The 17,089-nt window shown below is 40.6% G+C and overlaps 1 protein-coding gene across 1 annotated transcript; it reads right to left on the minus strand.

Moving 5' to 3' along the window:
• Window positions 1-6,299: 6,299 nt before the first annotated feature.
• LOC308183495 (uncharacterized protein C13orf42) lies at window positions 6,300-15,991 on the minus strand. Its single transcript, XM_080569692.1, has 3 exons — window positions 12,835-15,991; window positions 9,394-9,544; window positions 6,300-8,212 (listed from the first exon to the last, which is right to left on the minus strand). Exons 1-3 carry the CDS (start codon window positions 13,246-13,248, stop codon window positions 7,971-7,973), a joined length of 807 nt encoding a protein of 268 aa, XP_080425818.1. The 5' UTR covers window positions 13,249-15,991; the 3' UTR covers window positions 6,300-7,970.
• Window positions 15,992-17,089: the final 1,098 nt, after the last annotated feature.

The following is a 17,089-nucleotide window of genomic DNA, read 5'->3' on the forward strand; positions in this document are numbered from 1 at the left end:
TTTGAACCCTTTTAGAACCAATATGGCAAAACTATTGACAGAATAAAAAAGGGAAATTAATGGATCTCATATCAGACTTGAGTGAAAGGCAACTGTTTTGTTTGGGAAAACCACACCACAATTGGCATTTAAATCTGACTTACAAAGCTTGCTATTGAATTTTTTTTAAAGTGTTCTCTCACCGCATATTTTCATCTTAAGCAGTGATGCTGAAAGAAGCTTACCATGCTTTGGCTGTCTGCTCACGGCTTCTGCAAGGCAGGTGCTCTCAGCTCTTTACAGTGACCAGGTTGCTCCTGCTTGTTGCTGTTCTGGCACACCAACTGTGAGTTTTCTTTTCTTCTTTGTTTCTTTTTTTTTTTTTCTAGTACTTCAGTTTTGAATGTCTAGAGCCCGTGGTATACAGGATTGAGAGACTCACAGTGAATTAAAAAAAAAAATAAAGAAAGAAAAACAAAAACAAAAACAAAAAACAAAAACAAAAACAAAAACATTATTTGCTATTCCTTTCCCAGGAGAGCAGGGCATATTGCTCTGAAGAAAACAAAGAGAAAAGTATTTTTGTTGGTCTGAGTCTGAACTGTGTTTCAGGGTGAAAAATCTGAAGTTGCTCAGGAGATGTTGGGGATGGGGTGGATATTATTTTTAATAGAACAGGTTTGAAACCCATGGACTGTGGAAGTATGCTGCTCATTCGTTCAAGTGCTGCTGTTGAGCCGGATCAAATGTAGTCCATCTGTATGTATCTCAGTCTATCCAGCCAAGGGCAGCCCACTACCTGCCCAGTCTCTTAGCTGACCAGAAACTTTCCACAAGTTGCGTACCGACTGCACCTGAAAGTCCTGCTGATTTTTGTCACCATAAGACATCATACCATATGAGATGTATGACTCATACTGTGTTTAAAAAGGAAATGTTTAAACTGAAACTCTTCATCCTGAGATCCTTACTAGGTAAATAAATTCCTTCCTATCTTTTGGTTCCTTTCAGCCCCCTACAGTCAACAGAAGAGCTCTGGACCTACCAAAGTAAGGGAGATCAGTCTCTGTTCTTCCAAACCTTACTTCAACGTACAAATCTCCCAAGGAACAGGATGAGTGTTGAGGCGTTTCTTGCCTGTGGAAAACACCATGTTGACATGTGCAGTATCCCCTGGCACAGGGGTACTTTTGCAAGAGACTTTGGACATACTTGTATGAATATAAGAGCAGCAGCAGTCCTCATATTCACATGGCTTTCATGGAAATTCTAGTTTTGTGAGTAATTGCACTTCTAGGAACACTATCAACAAATCTTTAGGGCTCTAGTTACATGGGAACACCAGTAACAACCAACAGTGCTGCATGAAGAGAGTGGCAAGGGCTGTGGAAATCTGATAAAGGTGTGGGATGATTAGTTTTTTTAAGAATTGCACTACTTGAGAGCTTCAAGTTAACAAGGCCTAAAGTTAGCCAGACTGGGCTAATTTTGGACTTATCTCAGTCTAATTTCATTCCTACAAGTGGAGCTTCTCAAGCTTGGCTCAAAACCATCTTTTCCAAAAGTAGACAGGCACCAGTGCAATTGTCACAGTCACCACTGATGCTGGTTACATGCTTTTAGAAAATCTCACTAAGGACAACTGAAAACCTCGTCCCAAGTACACTCACTTCAATTTACTCAGCTGTAATTACAGCTCAGCTCTGCTCACACTGGAGTCCTTTGACTGATCTGCTCACTTTCCTAGTGCAGCAAAGATCTATATCTTTGTGGTGAAGGGGACAGAAATTAGTTCTGCATATTAGAAACTGAAAAATGAAGCTAAAGTAAGAATGAGATGAATCAGTGAAGGTATAATGAAGCTTTATATCTATTTATCTAACTTACAAACAATAAAAAAAAATATTGTTTATCAATCCCCATTCTCTCTTTGCTGTTCCCCATACAAGTATCTGAAGACAACCGTACTGAGTTTGTTAGTTAACAATGTCATATAACAAACCAGAAGCAAGCCCAGACTGAAAGCCTATGTGTAAGCAGTTCCAGCACTGCTATTATACCTGGACCTTATTAATGCAGGGAACTTCATTAATCTGAACACCTTGGGACCATAGAACCATCTGAATTAATGAAAGTTCATGTCGCCAGTGTGTAGTCATAACCTGTGCAAGGACATCAAAAAAAAAAAAAAAAGTCCTCAAGAAGTTCAGAGTGCATGCACTACACATAAAAATTCCCTGGAAACCACAATAGTAGGAGCAGGTTAGCTTTTGATTAACCAGCTGCCTGGATTAACAAATTCTGGAATAACAGCATTACAGGACCTAAGATGCTAGTAACCTCATATATTCATTCTCCTAGGCTTTGGAAGCAACTTCAAAATCAGGTCAGATTAATTTAGGCTTATCTCAAGACTAAACTTTGAATTTTCAAATCCTCTGCTTATTAGTTTTAACCTCTCTCTGTGTTTTCTGTGCCTAAGAATGCATAGTTTCTGACAATTACATTATTTTGGCCATTTTCTTCCAGATGCAGCAAGTGGTCAGCATCTCAGACATGATTTGCTGAGATCTCGGTGTCTCCTATGATGTCATGGTTATCTATTTCCTAAGGAAATAATCTCCCTGGAAGAATAAACTCATTTAAAGAGCTAATGTTAATTGGAAACTGCCAAACAAGTGTTTGTCAATTCAACAGCCTAGAAGTGAATAACAAATACACACACTGACTTCTGTTGATGAAGCAGGACAAAACATTCCCATTTTCCTTTTATCCTCAGTTCTCTTGCTGATCACAGAAATAGGAGGGCTGCAGAATAGCTAGGAATGAACTGCCACCGTGTGGCCAAGGGACAGTTTTAGCTACATTTCCAGTAATGTTCTTCAAGAGCTGTTGCTCTCAGATAAGTGACAGTTCACAGCACTTACTAGTGAAAGTTTTCAACTTGATCACACATTTCACTTCCACAGTATTTGAGCAGCCATTTTAAACACCATTTAAGTGTTGGTGCCTGGTCTTGCCTTAAAAAGGATGGATAATTTTTTAATACATCAGTTAGTAGACCAAAATGTGGCAAAAGCCCCCTAAACATAGTCTGCTGTGACCAGCCATCCTCATATTGCTTTTTTTTTTTTTCCTTTGTGGACCTGCTCCATCATGGAAACAGAACAGGAATTGTCCAAAATTTGCTCATGCAGAACTATGGACTGGCCCTACAGCTGTGAAAATTTTGAAGACATCCACTAGGTGCTAATCTAATATTTTTCGTACAGCCCATTCAGTCCTGAGCTGCAGATAACCATATATCTTTGCTGTGCATTACCTCGGAGGACTTCCTGCACCACTTAATGCGGTGCTGACACCTTCTGCCTTCATTGTAACTTTATGGCACTGAAAGATTCAAACCAGAGGCACATCTTGTCCAGCTGCCAACTTTCCATTAGCTGCCTATATTTCTTCTATGTCTGCCAAAGACACTTGCAATTTCAGCTCACTTACGTTCATTGTGGTTACACCAACTTGCTCAACGCAGAAGGATAGTATAAATAAAATGATTTTGAATCCCCTAGGACATGACTTCTTCGACAGACTTCATCTCTCTCCAGTATTGGGTTTCTGCACGCAGTGTCTAATTTCTCACAGACAGCTGTGGTTGTGGCGTCACCGAAATTCATGGCCAGAGGCCAGTGATCAGCAATGACATTAGGTAAAGGAATTTGAAATACCCCACTACTTCAGCGGAGCTGGATCTGAAACAACGAAATAAGAGATACTCTCCTCAAGATCTTGCACATTACTCCAACACATTCTGGGAAAGAGCCTTTGGAGATCGGTGCTGTGGGGAACACTCACATACAGTGACCTCCATTGATAGATGCCCTGGGTTTATTCACTTCTTTGTCACAGCCGGGGACGTGACTGAAAGGCCTCACTACTAATCTCTGCAAGGATCTAGGTCATACGGAGCTCTGCCAGTCATGAATAATTCTTCTGTACAATTTGCGTCATCAAGGCACCGCTAGTAGCTTCTTAATTTAATTACCTGAAAATAACTGCACGTTGCAGCAAGGTAACTTAGAGGACCCACACAAGGCCAATGGACTCCCTTTGCTGCCAGTGCAGGCAGCTCTGTCTCCAAAGCATTGGAGGGTACAATTCAGAGCAGCCAACAAGCACCTTCACAGGGCAACCAACTGCTCCTGGAAACTTAGTGGAAAGCTGCCTAGAGAGAGTCAGTGCTAGGCAGAGGCACATTTTAGTTTTAGGGCAACACAGAGGCCACTTGCACCCACACGAAACACTTCTCTGAGGAGACAGCCATCACAGGGGGTGGAAATGTCTCCCTTTCCTCTCACCTGCTCCCTTTCTGCCCAGCAGGGCTCTCCTAGGTAGCAGAACAAGCCATCTTCTGGGCTTGAACCCTCAGCTCCACCTCCCTACCCTGGTGGAGCTGAGCCTTGTCCGTCTGAGGAGCACACAAGGGCTGAGATGACAGAAAGAGAAGAAAGAAGCCTGCATTTGTGGACTAGGAGGTAGAAAACGTCCTCAGAGAGAAACTGCTTTGTTTTCTTTTCTGATTACTTGAACTAAGGTTTCTTAAGATGATAAGGAAAGGAAAGGAAAGGAAAGGAAAGGAAAGGAAAGGAAAGGAAAGGAAAGGAAAGGAAAGGAAAGGAAAGGAAAGGAAAGGAAAGGAAAGGAAAGGAAAGGAAAGGAAAGGAAAGGAAAGGAAAGGAAAGGAAAGGAAAGGAAAGGAAAGGAAAGGAAAGGAAAGGAAAGGAAAGGAAAGGAAAGGAAAGGAAAGGAAAGGAAAGGAAAGGAAAGGAAAGGAAAGGAAAGAAAGGAAAGGAAAGGAAAGGAAAGGAAAGGAAAGGAAAGGAAAGGAAAGGAAAGGAAAGGAAAGGAAAGAAAGGAAAGGAAAGGAAAAGGAAAGGAAAGGAAAGAAGAAAGGAAAGGAAAGGAAAGGAAAAGGAAAGGAAAGGAAAGGAAAGGAAAGGAAAGAAAGGAAAGGAAAGGAAAAGGAAAGGAAAGGAAAGGAAAGGAAAGGAAAGGAAAGGAAAGGAAAGGAAAGAAGGAAAGGAAAGGAAAGGAAAGGAAAGGAGGAAAGGAAAGGAAAGGAAAGGAAAGGAAAGGAAAGGAAAGGAAAGGAAAGGAAAGGAAAGGAAAGGAAAGGAAAGGAAAGAAAGGAAAGGAAAGGAAGGAAAGGAAAGGAAGAAGAAAGGAAAGAAAGGAAAGGAAAGGAAGGAAGGAAAGGAAAGGAAAGGAAAGGAAAGGAAAGGAAAGGAAAGGAAAGGGGGGAAAAATAAAAAAAAGGAAAAAAAAGGAAAAAAAAAATAAAACACAATCCAAGACAAAATTAACAACCCTTTTTTTTCACACTGGAGTTTGTGTGCTGGACAGCAGGGGGACCCTTACCCTCTGTCACAGTGAGATGACCAGAAATACCTTAGCTTTACAAGGGCAGACACGAAGTTACAGGGAAGCTCAAACATGCTGAAGTAGTCTGGTTTTGAACAGCATAGTGCATCCTTCAAGCAACAGCAAAAAAGATTGGCTACTTCAGTGAGTAAAACCTTGGCACCATGAATACGAAGTATACCCCAGGGCTGAACACCATTGGAAACCTTTTCTTCTTCTTTCATCAGTATTTTAATTATGCATGTTTAATTATATTAGAGTACATCAAAATGACGATGAGGTTTTCTGTCAGCATCTCTCTGTTTCATGTCCCAGTAGCAAAAAAAAAAAAGTGACCACACACTTAGGAAAACTGTTCTTCCGCAACTTCAGTGTGAGATTCTGCTTGGAGAGGAGTTTCAGGGTGACAGAGTTGCCAAAACAGTGCAGCATCCGCCATTTTCTCACACACACACAGAGCTGCAGCCTTGAGGTACCCCAGGCAAGGGGGCTGTGTTTGGAGCAGGCTGTGCTCTGGCTCTCCCATCTGGTTGAAGTGAGTGGCCTTGCCTGACCACATCAAAGTCAGAACAACTCTAAAGACAGTTACAATGTCCAGTTCAGGGCAGCCAGGTCAGGACTGGGGAGTTACAAAGGCAATGATGCTATCTGTATACAGACTAGTTGTGGGAAGCACCAACAGCAGGGAAGCAAAACCCAGACTTTAATTTAATTTTAATTTACACGAAGATGTGTCAGTGATGTTGATTAAACTGGTTATTTTCAGGAGAATACAGACTGAGACTGGCAAAAGCACCTCCAGGATTAAAGCACTACAAAAACAAATCCTCCTTCCCCTTCATGAACTCTACTAGAAAAAATAAGCAAAATGCTTTAATCAAACAGGAGATACCAGCTGCAAATAGAGGAACATATTTTTTTTTTTTTTGGCACTCTCCTATCTCATGACAAAAAGTGTCCTCGATCAGTGAGATCTGAGAGAGGTACTTCCACCTTGTGGCAGAAATGCTGGTTGAATAACAGAGTCACAAGGACCAGGATCAGCAGAATTGCCACCCGCCAAATATTCTGTGTAGTGGTTACAAGTTTTATGATGGTTATGATATATCAGATAGATGCTATAGATCGCCAGTGCCTCAGGCAATTTATCCAAGGCTGTGGGCACAAAAACCACCAACTGTAGAAACAAGAAATCACGAGGAAATCACCAGCTGGTCATACAAGTGTTGCCACGATCCATCTGTCACAGTGAACCACCAACTGAACATCAAATGAAAAAGTTAACAAAGGCTTGATCCCAAACATCTTAGCAAATTCTTAAGGCAAAGCTTAAGAAAAAAAGGAGTTGTGGCTCAGGTTGACACCTGTGGTAGGTGTTCAGGTATGGAGAGGTATTGCCCTCTCTGAAGGGCAATAGGCTAGTACATCCACAGGGTCTTAGCTTCTTGTCACATTCTTTGCATTTTTACATTGCTGTACATCAATAAAATAGGCAGAGTACGGTTATTAACAATTCTAAATATCACATATAACACATATCACCTCTAAGGTAAAACAGCCTGAAGAAAAACGCGTTTAGACTGTGTTCTTCCTAATACGTAGTCTTTAATGATGAGCTAGCAGAAATCCAAATACTGGGTATACTCTAATGATGATGCAATGGATTTGCCTGTGAATTGTCTCCTGCCCTTGAGAACAACATCTTCAATTTGTTCATGAAGTGTTCTTCTCCAAGATAGTAAGCTTTTCTCATGTTCACTGGGATGTCTAGATTCCTAACATTTGAATAAGTTTTGTTCATCATCTGGGTGTTGAAATAGATGAAAACTAAGAGGTGGTGTTATCATATGAAAAAAAGTTGTACACATTTATGCATGCATTTATGCATGCATACTATCCCTTGGCATTGTATCCAAGGACAGAACGATTCCCAGTAGCAAGCAGAGTACAAGATATTTTGGGTATTTCTTTCATTTCTTTCTTTTTTTTTTTTTTTCTTTTTCAAAACACACTGGAGCAATTCCTCAAAGCAGCATTAGATTCCCAATGCTGATTCACTGCAACCTTTTCTGCTTGTACCACAGCCTGCTTGTACCTCAGTGCTGCTGTATATTTTCAGACCACAGAGTCAATGATGGCACATACAGACTTTCACATGCAAAAAATGGAGAAAACTCTGTATTCCCACTCTGAAGATGCAAACACTGGTGCAAAAGCTCACAATGTATTAGCTGAATTGCTTTGCAGTACTGGAATCTGAATAAAAATTACTGCACCAGGCAATCTCTGAATCATTGCTTTCAATAACAGCACTACAAAAAGGCTTTTCAGGTTGGAGTTCCCCCCCAAGCTGAATGACAAAGCAGTATTGTTAGGCACAATGAACTCGATGAGTTAAACACTCAAATGAGTCCAGCGTTGGAATTGCCATGGCTTAAAGTACATCCCACACAAAGAACCTTCAGTGACTGCACATGTCACTTCTAGAGTGTAAGAGATGGGCTGGAGTTAAAAAAAAAAAAAAATTCTTCCATTTAATGTGTTCTGTCTTCAGCTGAAGATGGAATATTCTTTCAATATTCTCTCTTATGTGTTTTGGGCTTAAATTTTAATGTGTTATATGCTCCTTCCACTGCTTTGGGCAAGTACATGGGATGCCTTTCCAACCTCTTCCTAGAGCCAGTGGTTCTCCGTTGGCTGTTTCTCTGAGACTGGTTCGCAGCCTTGGCTGTTTGGGCAGTATCTTGAGAGTACCTGCGGGGAGCACGAAGGATCCAGTTTGAATGTAAACTGTGTTCGCTTGTGCTGGTAGCAACTGAAAGACAGAAGATAATCCCGAGTTAACGGAGTTTGCCAGTGATATATTCATATGTTCAGTAAGAGAACAAGGTGGTTCCTGGGTCCTTCCTGAGTAACCAGAAGCTTACTGATAGCTTTCAACCTTTCTTCACTTCAGGATGTCACTTGGTGTGGGATTCATCTTATCTAACATTTTAATGTCTGCTGTCCAAATACATGTGTTAGAGTAAGTCCTGTACGCACTTTTAGGGCAGAAATAATCTGACCTGTTTCAGGTATTTACCTTAGTTTTAGCCAAAGCACAAACAAAGGGAAATGCCAGTTTCTCTCCACTGATTATACAGGATGGATAATGAGTTCAGATGGGCACCTCTCCATTTAGTCAGGTAATCCCATCATTTCTGATGGAAACTTACCGTTATTTAGACTAACCTCTAAGGGAACTCTTCTTTGCTATTTGGAGAGAAAACATCCATCCATTTGGGATGGATGCTGGGGGGGTTCAGCCTGGAGAAGAGAAGGCTCTGGGGAAACCTTACAGCAGCCTTCCAGTACTTAAAGAGGGCCTACAGGAAAGCTGGGGAGGGACTATTTGTCAGGGGGTCTAGTGATAGGGCAAGAGGGAATGGCTTTAAACTAAAAATGGGGAGAATTAAATTAGTTATTAGGAATAAATTCTTCACTCAGAGGATGGTGAGGCCCTGGAACAGGTTGCCCAGAAAAGTTGTAGATGCCCCATCCCTGGAGGTGTTCAAGGCCAGGTTGAGGTGCCCCTGACCATGGCAGGGGGATTGGAGCCAGGTGATCTTTAAGGCCCTTTCCAACCCAAACCATTCTATGAATCTGTGATTTCTCAATGAGAAAAATGAGAACCAGACATTTTCATAGCTCTTCTCTGTGAACAGTTCAGGGTAGAGATGCGCTGGTGGAATTCAGCCCTGGGCAGAGGACAGACACTCCACATACTACATTTGCTGACATATTGGCCACACATAAAAGTTTTGCACCCTTCCAACAGGGATCAAACAAAGTATTACTGTAGTTTCACATAATGCATGTAATACTCCTGGATTTGGGAAGTAACTCTGGGAGGAAAATTGTGTCTATTAAATAAGCAAACATGGAATTACATTGCCACTCTTCCCCCTATTCTTTGCACACCAAAAGTAATCATATTTTGTCTTTTTTGTACCCTACCATCAAAATCAACATCCACATTTGGCCGATCTGTGTCAGGAACTCTCCACCATCTCTCTGAATCCAGATCTGCAATAACCGAGTCAAAGAATGCTATTGCTTCTCCTACATCCGAACTGTGCTGTGGGACTATTCTTCTCTCCATAGATGTCTGTTGATAAAAAAAAAAAAAGTTAGCTGAACAAAATTACACCCTAATGAGCGAACTGTATAAGGAAGCTGCAAAGATTGTATTTGGTTCCATATTTCAAGCTGCCAGAAAGGGATGTGGGTCCAGACTACTCCACAGCAACCATCAAAGAAAGTAGACCAGCAGCCTAACAAGTGTCCATCTTGTTACGTGCTCAACACGAAACATCTTCCACTTGGGCACTGCCAGCAGGAGTTTATAAAATCCCTCAGAATCCCCTCACAATCAAGCTGTTTAATTGGGTGGCTAGGTGACAGCTGTGCTTTACAGCCAATTTTATTCTGCCTAGCAGTAGGCACCTAATGAGACACACACATTAGAAATGTAGTCATCCAGGGTTCCTTCTCTAATTAATACAGGGCTCCGGTACCTTCAGAAGATGAGTCAGACCTTAGGTAGGCTGAATTCCCCTCTGCAGGCAGCTCTGTCCCTCAACCGCAAAGGGATCATGGGGTAACTTAGTTACTAATTTAAGCATATTATTAAAATGCCTAGGTTAGATGAAATGAATCCAGATCTAAATTGCTGAAGTCTTTTTTGAAATGGAAAATGACTGTGTGCGCTAAAATATGAGTCATTCAACACTGTGATAATTCCCACAGGAAAGCCACGGGTTTTAAAATTAGGAGCCTGTCTTGATAAAAAAGCACACATCTGCCAATAAATGCTGAAGCAGCCATAAAGCCCTCAGTTAGCAATTCTGTAGGACCATGTGGGATGAACCCTTCTGCCACTCATGGGGGTTCTGCCCAGTGAAGGGCTGTGTATTTTCCATTCCAACCCAAGCTAGGCAAGTCACCAGAGCAATTCCAAGTCAGGAAAGTACTGTCCTGGGTTTCAAATGCACAAGCAAAAATACATGCTGTATCACATCTTTAAAGGGCCAGCTTGCTCCCCATTAGTGGGATGGTGGAGGCAGACAGATGAGTTGGCTTCTTCTCCTGACATTATGGGATGATTGACATCCTCTGTAGAACTAAAAGATAACAGCTACCACACATTGACTGAGAACAGTGACGGCTGATATAACTAAGCCCTTACTGTTTAAAAGACATTCCAAATAAATATCTGTGTACTTCCAGCATCTGACACACCTCTCTATTTTTTTCTCTCAGTAGCCCCAGGAGGCAAAGTTTGAATCCACAACCAGCCTGTAGTCCAGGCTTTGGGACTTGCTTATGGATTAAACCTGCCCTGAGGACAATGTTGTCTGGGCAAAGCACATTCCTATTAATCATATAGTGGGTAGGGGAAAAAAGGGGGAATTTCCACTGACAGGTAATTTCACATAAACAGGTAGTAAGGGACAAAGCCACTCAAGCCTGCTGATAAAATGAACCTTGCGGTATGTGAACATAAAACTTGGAGTTACAAAACAGAGCATTCTGGATGGTCTGGAAGTTTTCTTGACCTCCTCCTAATTTTTGCAAAGCCAGAGCTGTGAATCTGCAGCCCTGCCATTTATGTCAGCAAGAATAACTCATTGGGTGGCATATGTTCCTTTTGATGTTCCTGAAGGGAAGGCTCATGGAGTTACCATTATAGCCAGTATCAGGGCTCTTGGTGCATAAGAGCTAGTTGGCCACAGAGAGATGACAGCACTCCTAGCCTTAGCCTGTGGGAGATAAACTTGTTTGATAAACCTGAGTTAAAATTTTGGCATTTTTTTGACTGGTACTTTCAGTGGCAAATCTCAGAAAGTCACAATGCTACATGAAGCCTAGTTGGGCAGAATCTATTTCTCAGCCTCTTGGTTCATGGTTTAAGTTTTCTCATTTTCCCACCTTATCTAATGGTTAGCTATGTACTGCTCCGTTACATCACTACTCAGCTCATCAGGGGAGCTGGCATGCTGTAATTCTCCCCTGCATCAAGCCAACCTTTGTGTGACAGTATGAAAAGTCACTCCACAAGCTGTGTATCTGTAGTGTTGAGATTCATCTCCTGGCACCTAGCACCAGCAAACCACTCTCCTATATCTCAATCATTCTCCTTGGATGTTTTCCTAGTCCTCAATAGTAATGTCTTTATAAAATTTGTCTTCTCCATCCCCCTGAGCTGAGTGTTGTTTCCCACATTTTATTCCTAGCTTCTGAGAATCACCACTCAAAGCATTAAAAAGATGACATAAAGCCCAATAAAACCAAATGAAAAATTCCAGCTGACTGAATGGGTGTTAAATCAAGAAATAAAATGAAAAAATGTGGCATCTAGCTGTAAAAACATGAGTTTTGTCCTTTGGTTAAATAATGTCTGCAACAGAGCTCAGCCTCAGCCATTCTGACATTATGCTGTGACGGAACATCTAAATGTGGAAATAATTTTCTGGTAAAGTCCACCTGGATTAATCAGTAGGTCAGCCATATGTCCCTTCTTCCCACTTTCCCTGCTAATATCCAGTTCAAAGGCTGCACTGGGTAACCTGTGAGACTGCTGCCAAAGCCATGGTTTTAGTCTGGTTGCAATTCTTTCCTTTTTCCTCACTGAATCAAGCCCATGGTCAGATTAACTGCTGAACTGTCTAGTGACATGCGATCTGTAAAAGGCAGCCATGAGGAAGCTTTGCATTGCTTTTCTCTCTAGGATACATGGAAATAATCTGCATGAAAAATTCAGTGTTAGTTTGCAGTGTCATTACAGCAAAGGGTAAAGAACTACACTGCCTGCCTCAAAACTACTTGAAAGTTTACTAATTAACAGAGAAAGGAACCCTTAAGAATTCTTCTTTGCCTACAGTAGAGCTTGCACTGTTGCTAAATGTAGCACTAACAAGCTATCTGACCAGTCAGAGAAAAATGTAGCTGTTTCAAAGGATTCACAATTATTTTCTGTAAGTAATTTTATGCCAATGAAAAGGCTGCCAGTAAATTTACTGTGCTTGTGGTCATTAACAGCTATAAATAACCATAGTGGAGAACTCTGAGACACTTAAGTAGCCTGTCAGAGTACTGAGAGAGCAGATCTCTTTTTCATAAATTGTTTTCAGATACTTCCCATACTCTCATAGTTCTTTCCTTATTTTCTCTTCACACACCTCCAAACACATATGTTTCTTTCCATTATCAGTCATTCATACTTGAGCTCACACTACTCAGAATCTTAAGGTATTTAGTAGTATTCTAAAAGATGTAAAAATAAAAAGACAACTAGCTGAAACCAATAAGGCAGAAAATCAGCAGAAGTCATACATCTAATTGCTTCATGGCTTAGGACTAATTACATGACAAAAGTTCTTAGGTCTTCAGAATTACCTTAGAAAACTCTTTGGAAGGAAGTAGAAGAAATGGCTTCTTTACAGTTTTGGATGATTTTGTGGATGTTGGGGAATCTGCAGTCCTATGCATGGATTTCAAGTTATTGATGTTGTCAAGATATTTTTTCCTCAAGGCTAACAGATCCTGCAAGTACTTCAAGCAGTCCTGAGTCCTAGAATACATCCAGTCCCTGTCTTCCTCTTTTGACTGGAAGCAAGAGTCGATACTGGATGTACTTTTGCATTTTTTTAGTGGTTCACTAACTTTTTCCTGCTCACCTCCAAGGACGTACATAGAACTGCTGCGGATTAATCTGACAGCAGAACCTGTGCCATCACAGTAAGGGATGTCATCTGTCACATTTCTTCGGTGGGAGTTGGGGTGAAATATAGAATGGATCTTTTTGAACATAGTGTGTCGCTTCCTCCCCTTTATACCTCGTCTCTTTCAGCTTCTTAATTTAAACCAAGATCTAGTAACCAGTAGCTGCAACCCTTGCCCTCAGCTGCCAGATGAATTTGCCGCTTAGTGTAACAAGGACACAAAAATCTATTACTGCTTCGGTTGCCTTCAGTCTAACACGATGCGAAGAGCATGATGAACACAGAAACGTGCTTTCTTTTCCGTTAGTGTCAGGAAAATAGCTCAGTCCTTTCCTCGGGTTAAAATATAGTGCAGGAGGCCAAACGTCATGCTTTGACCTTCTGTTCGACGGCTCCTCGCACAAACCATCAGCGTCGGGATGGAAATCGCCCCCCGACGTTTCTCCGTCCCCCCGGTGTCACCGCCCGGCGCCGCGGGCCGGAGGGCGCCCGGCGCTCTCCATGGTGCTGGATCCCTCCCGCGGTCCCCGGAGCATCCAGACCCGTCCCGGCGGTGCAGGGCACCCCGCCCTGTGCTCTCTGCAGGAGCTCCTTCAGATCAGCCTCGACAGGGACAAAAGGCTGAGTGGGGAGGAATGGTTTCTGGTGGGTGGAATTCAGAAGTCGCTCTGGGTTTCACCCTGTGGTAACCAGGAGATGGCTACAGCTACCCGATACCACAGCAGTACCGGGAACAAAGTGGATTCAGATGTCAGGGTCTATTACACTCAATACAAAGTTGCCCTGTTTAGGAGATGCTGTAAAGTAAAACTGTTCTAAAATGCTTCTCTATGAAAGAAAGAAAGGAAGGAGGAAAGGAGGAAAGGAGGAAAGGAGGAAAGGAGGAAAGGAGGAAAGGAGGAAAGGAGGAAAGGAGGAAAGGAGGAAAGGAGGAAAGAGAAAGAGAGAAAGAGAGAAAGAGAGAAAGAGAGAAAGAGAGAAAGAGAGAAAGAGAGAAAGAGAGAAAGAGAGAAAGAGAGAAAGAGAGAAAGAGAGAAAGAGAGAAAGAGAGAAAGAGAGAAAGAGAGAAAGAGAGAAAGCGAGAAAGAGAGAAAGAGAGAAAGAGAGAAAGAGAGAAAGAGAGGAAGGAAGGAGGGAAAAAGAAGGAAGGAGGGAAAAGGAAGGAAGAAAGCAAGGAAGGAAGGAGGGAAAAGGAAGGAAGAAGAAGGAAGGAAGGAAGGAAGGAAGCAAGCAAGCAAGCAAGCAAGCATTTGGTAACATTTGTGACTTTGTAATGGCATGGTACATGCTTTAGAAACAAGTAGAGAGTATATTTGGTCATCTCTCAGCACTATGACAATCAACACCTCTTCTAAAGCAAAAGGGAATGTCCAGATTTAAAACATTCAGAAGAGCTTTCATGATTCATCTTGTTCAAGAATTAGATGTTTGAGAAAATAACTATTTTGAAAGGTCATGGATATCACCCTCCAGACTTTACTGAGCAAACTTCCACTAACGATACTGGAAGTATCAAATAAAGATTTATGCAACCTAAGAGCTGTAGAATCTCAAAAAGAAAGATATCCTCTAATATAAATTTGCATTCATTCCCTCAAGCGCTCTGATCCACCAGGCACTAAACATATACTGTAACCTTCTTAAAACATGCGCTTTGTCCCTTTCACTTTTAGCTAAATTTGAAGAGTGCTTATAACAAAATGAAAAAAAAATGATGCAAAATAACTTCTTGGCACTTTTTCATCCTTTTAATACTAGCATGGATATAATTCCTGCTGCAGTTGAGAGCCGCCTAGAGATTGTTCTGAAGTATCCGTCTGCTTAAGACCTAGTACCTGTATAGAGGTAATTCCATTATTGATTTTCTTGCCATGTCCCATTCATAAATAAAGTTGAATTTATGCTAGTGTGGACCATTAGAACTATGAAAAGAGATGAGATCTCTCTGCAAAATTATACCTGAGATGGAGAAAAATTCTGGTCATCAGTAATGACTTGATTTGGTGTTTGGGTTAGTATTCTATGTTTGTAGACATGATACAATACCTATAAGCCTCAGAGAGGCAGTCTATAAATGACCTTGTACTCACTTTACCCCCCCCCAAAAAAAAAAAAAAAAAAGAAGAAAAGAAAGTCAGTGGAAGCTCAAGGAGTTATTGACAATGACTCTAGTCAGTAGGGGCAATGGGAACTCCACAAAGTAGCTGCTTATAGGATCAGAAATTGTCTTTCAATAGTGACTGATTTCTAAGCTCAGCTGGACTCATGAAAAGCTATAAGGCAAAGGAAAAAAAAAAATTTAAAAAAAAAACCAGGCTTCTGTTTGTAAAAGAGAAAAAGAATGTACATTATGTGAAGAGTAAATATGATGACATACACCGTGATTTGAAAAACATTCCATATAGGCCATAGATTTTCCTGTCCTCCTTCAACAAAGTACTTAAGGCATATGATGACACCTCATTGATTAAAAAATAAATAAATAAATCTTTCAAGCTCTTAAGAGGGTTCTCACTTTCAAGTACATTTCATTCCTTTTAAAAAAAAAAAAAAAGCTTGCTGGGCCACATTCATTATGTGTCAATGTATGCGTGGTTCTCATTTTTCATTGTAGTTTTAAAATAAGAAAGAATTAATAAATGCATGAGTCAATATAATAGCTGCATTATATACCAGAATTTCATTTGGTGTAATAACGGGTCATTTACAATTATTTCAGACATGAATATTTTATTCTGTGCACTGGTTATGAGCAGTGGGAATACACAATCTTCCTTTCTGATTGTAAAGATTAACATTAATCTGTTTTCTTCACAGTCTCTACTGTAATTTAAATAGCTCCATGGATTTAGAAAGTTAGAGGGCAAAATTATGGATACCTTTAAAGGTCACAAATGTCTCTAGTGTGTTTTATAAGCAGAGAAATGTCCTATTTCTTTTCAAGATACCTTCCTATAGGGCATTTGTGTTCGAACATGTTTCCTGAATAGCGCCTTATTTATTTAAAGTCAAACCCAAGCCCCTTGTATCCATGCTTCCATTTAAGTAAATAACAGGGCAATTATAATTCAGCCACCACAGATCACAGGTCTCTTCCCATCTCACCACTGGGAACAGAATATGTTACCATATCTAAGCTGGCTGGTAATTAAAAAACATGGTCTTATTCCAGATTGATTTCCTTCTGCACAAGGACACTTATCAAATGACAAATGTGGTTAAAGAAGAATATTTACTCTGTTAATTCAAAGTAGCAAATTCACAGGCAGCTATTAGATCATAAAGACCTTCTATAGAAGGAGCTTGTGAGAAGCAGATCAAATAGAACACACTAAATATTTAACAGCATCTAAGATTACTAACTTTGACAAGACAATGCCCATACCTTATTTGTTCATTTCACTGCTTGATTCTGACTTTACTTGTTCGGTATTTTTTAAGAGACTTCTTTCTTTCTATTACTGCTTTTGATATTTATGTTTGGCTTTGTAGTTAACATAGTGATCTAATTTGCACAGATCACCACCCAATAACACACCAAATTGTCTTTATTATCTACACCTGGCATACTGGCAGCTCCTGAACCATCATGACTGGGTAAGAAAATGCAATTAGAAAATCCAATATATGTGTTCTATATAACTATATTAACGGTACAGTTGAACAAAACCCCATAAAATCAAATGTGTATACAGATGCAATTAAAATAAAACAGATTGATAGCAAGTGTTCCTGATTAATGAGTGGATTAAATCATAAAATCACACATTTGTAAGTGTTGTTTTTTGTTTGTTTGTTTGTGGTTTTTTTTTACAATAACTTATTTGTAAAAATGTCTGGTTATCTCCAGAATAACATATCATACATACAAATTTTGCTTGACTCAAATGATGATTTCACTCAAATCTATGATTCTATGATTAAAATGA

This window comes from Anser brachyrhynchus (genome assembly GCF_964034855.1).
Source record: "Anser brachyrhynchus genome assembly, chromosome: 1".
NCBI classification, from domain to species: domain Eukaryota; kingdom Metazoa; phylum Chordata; class Aves; order Anseriformes; family Anatidae; genus Anser; species Anser brachyrhynchus.

Bases quoted from the DNA above. Each gene is read 5' to 3' on its own strand.
- LOC308183495 (XM_080569692.1), bottom strand. From the start codon at position 13,248: ATGTTCAAAAAGATCCATTCTATATTTCACCCCAACTCCCACCGAAGA. The intron at 9,545-12,834 runs GTAATTCTGAAG...TTTTATCAACAG, and splicing joins CTTCCAAAGAGTTTTCTAAG to ACATCTATGGAGAGAAGAAT. The intron at 8,213-9,393 runs GTAGGGTACAAA...TCTGTCTTTCAG, and splicing joins TGTGGATGTTGATTTTGATG to TTGCTACCAGCACAAGCGAA.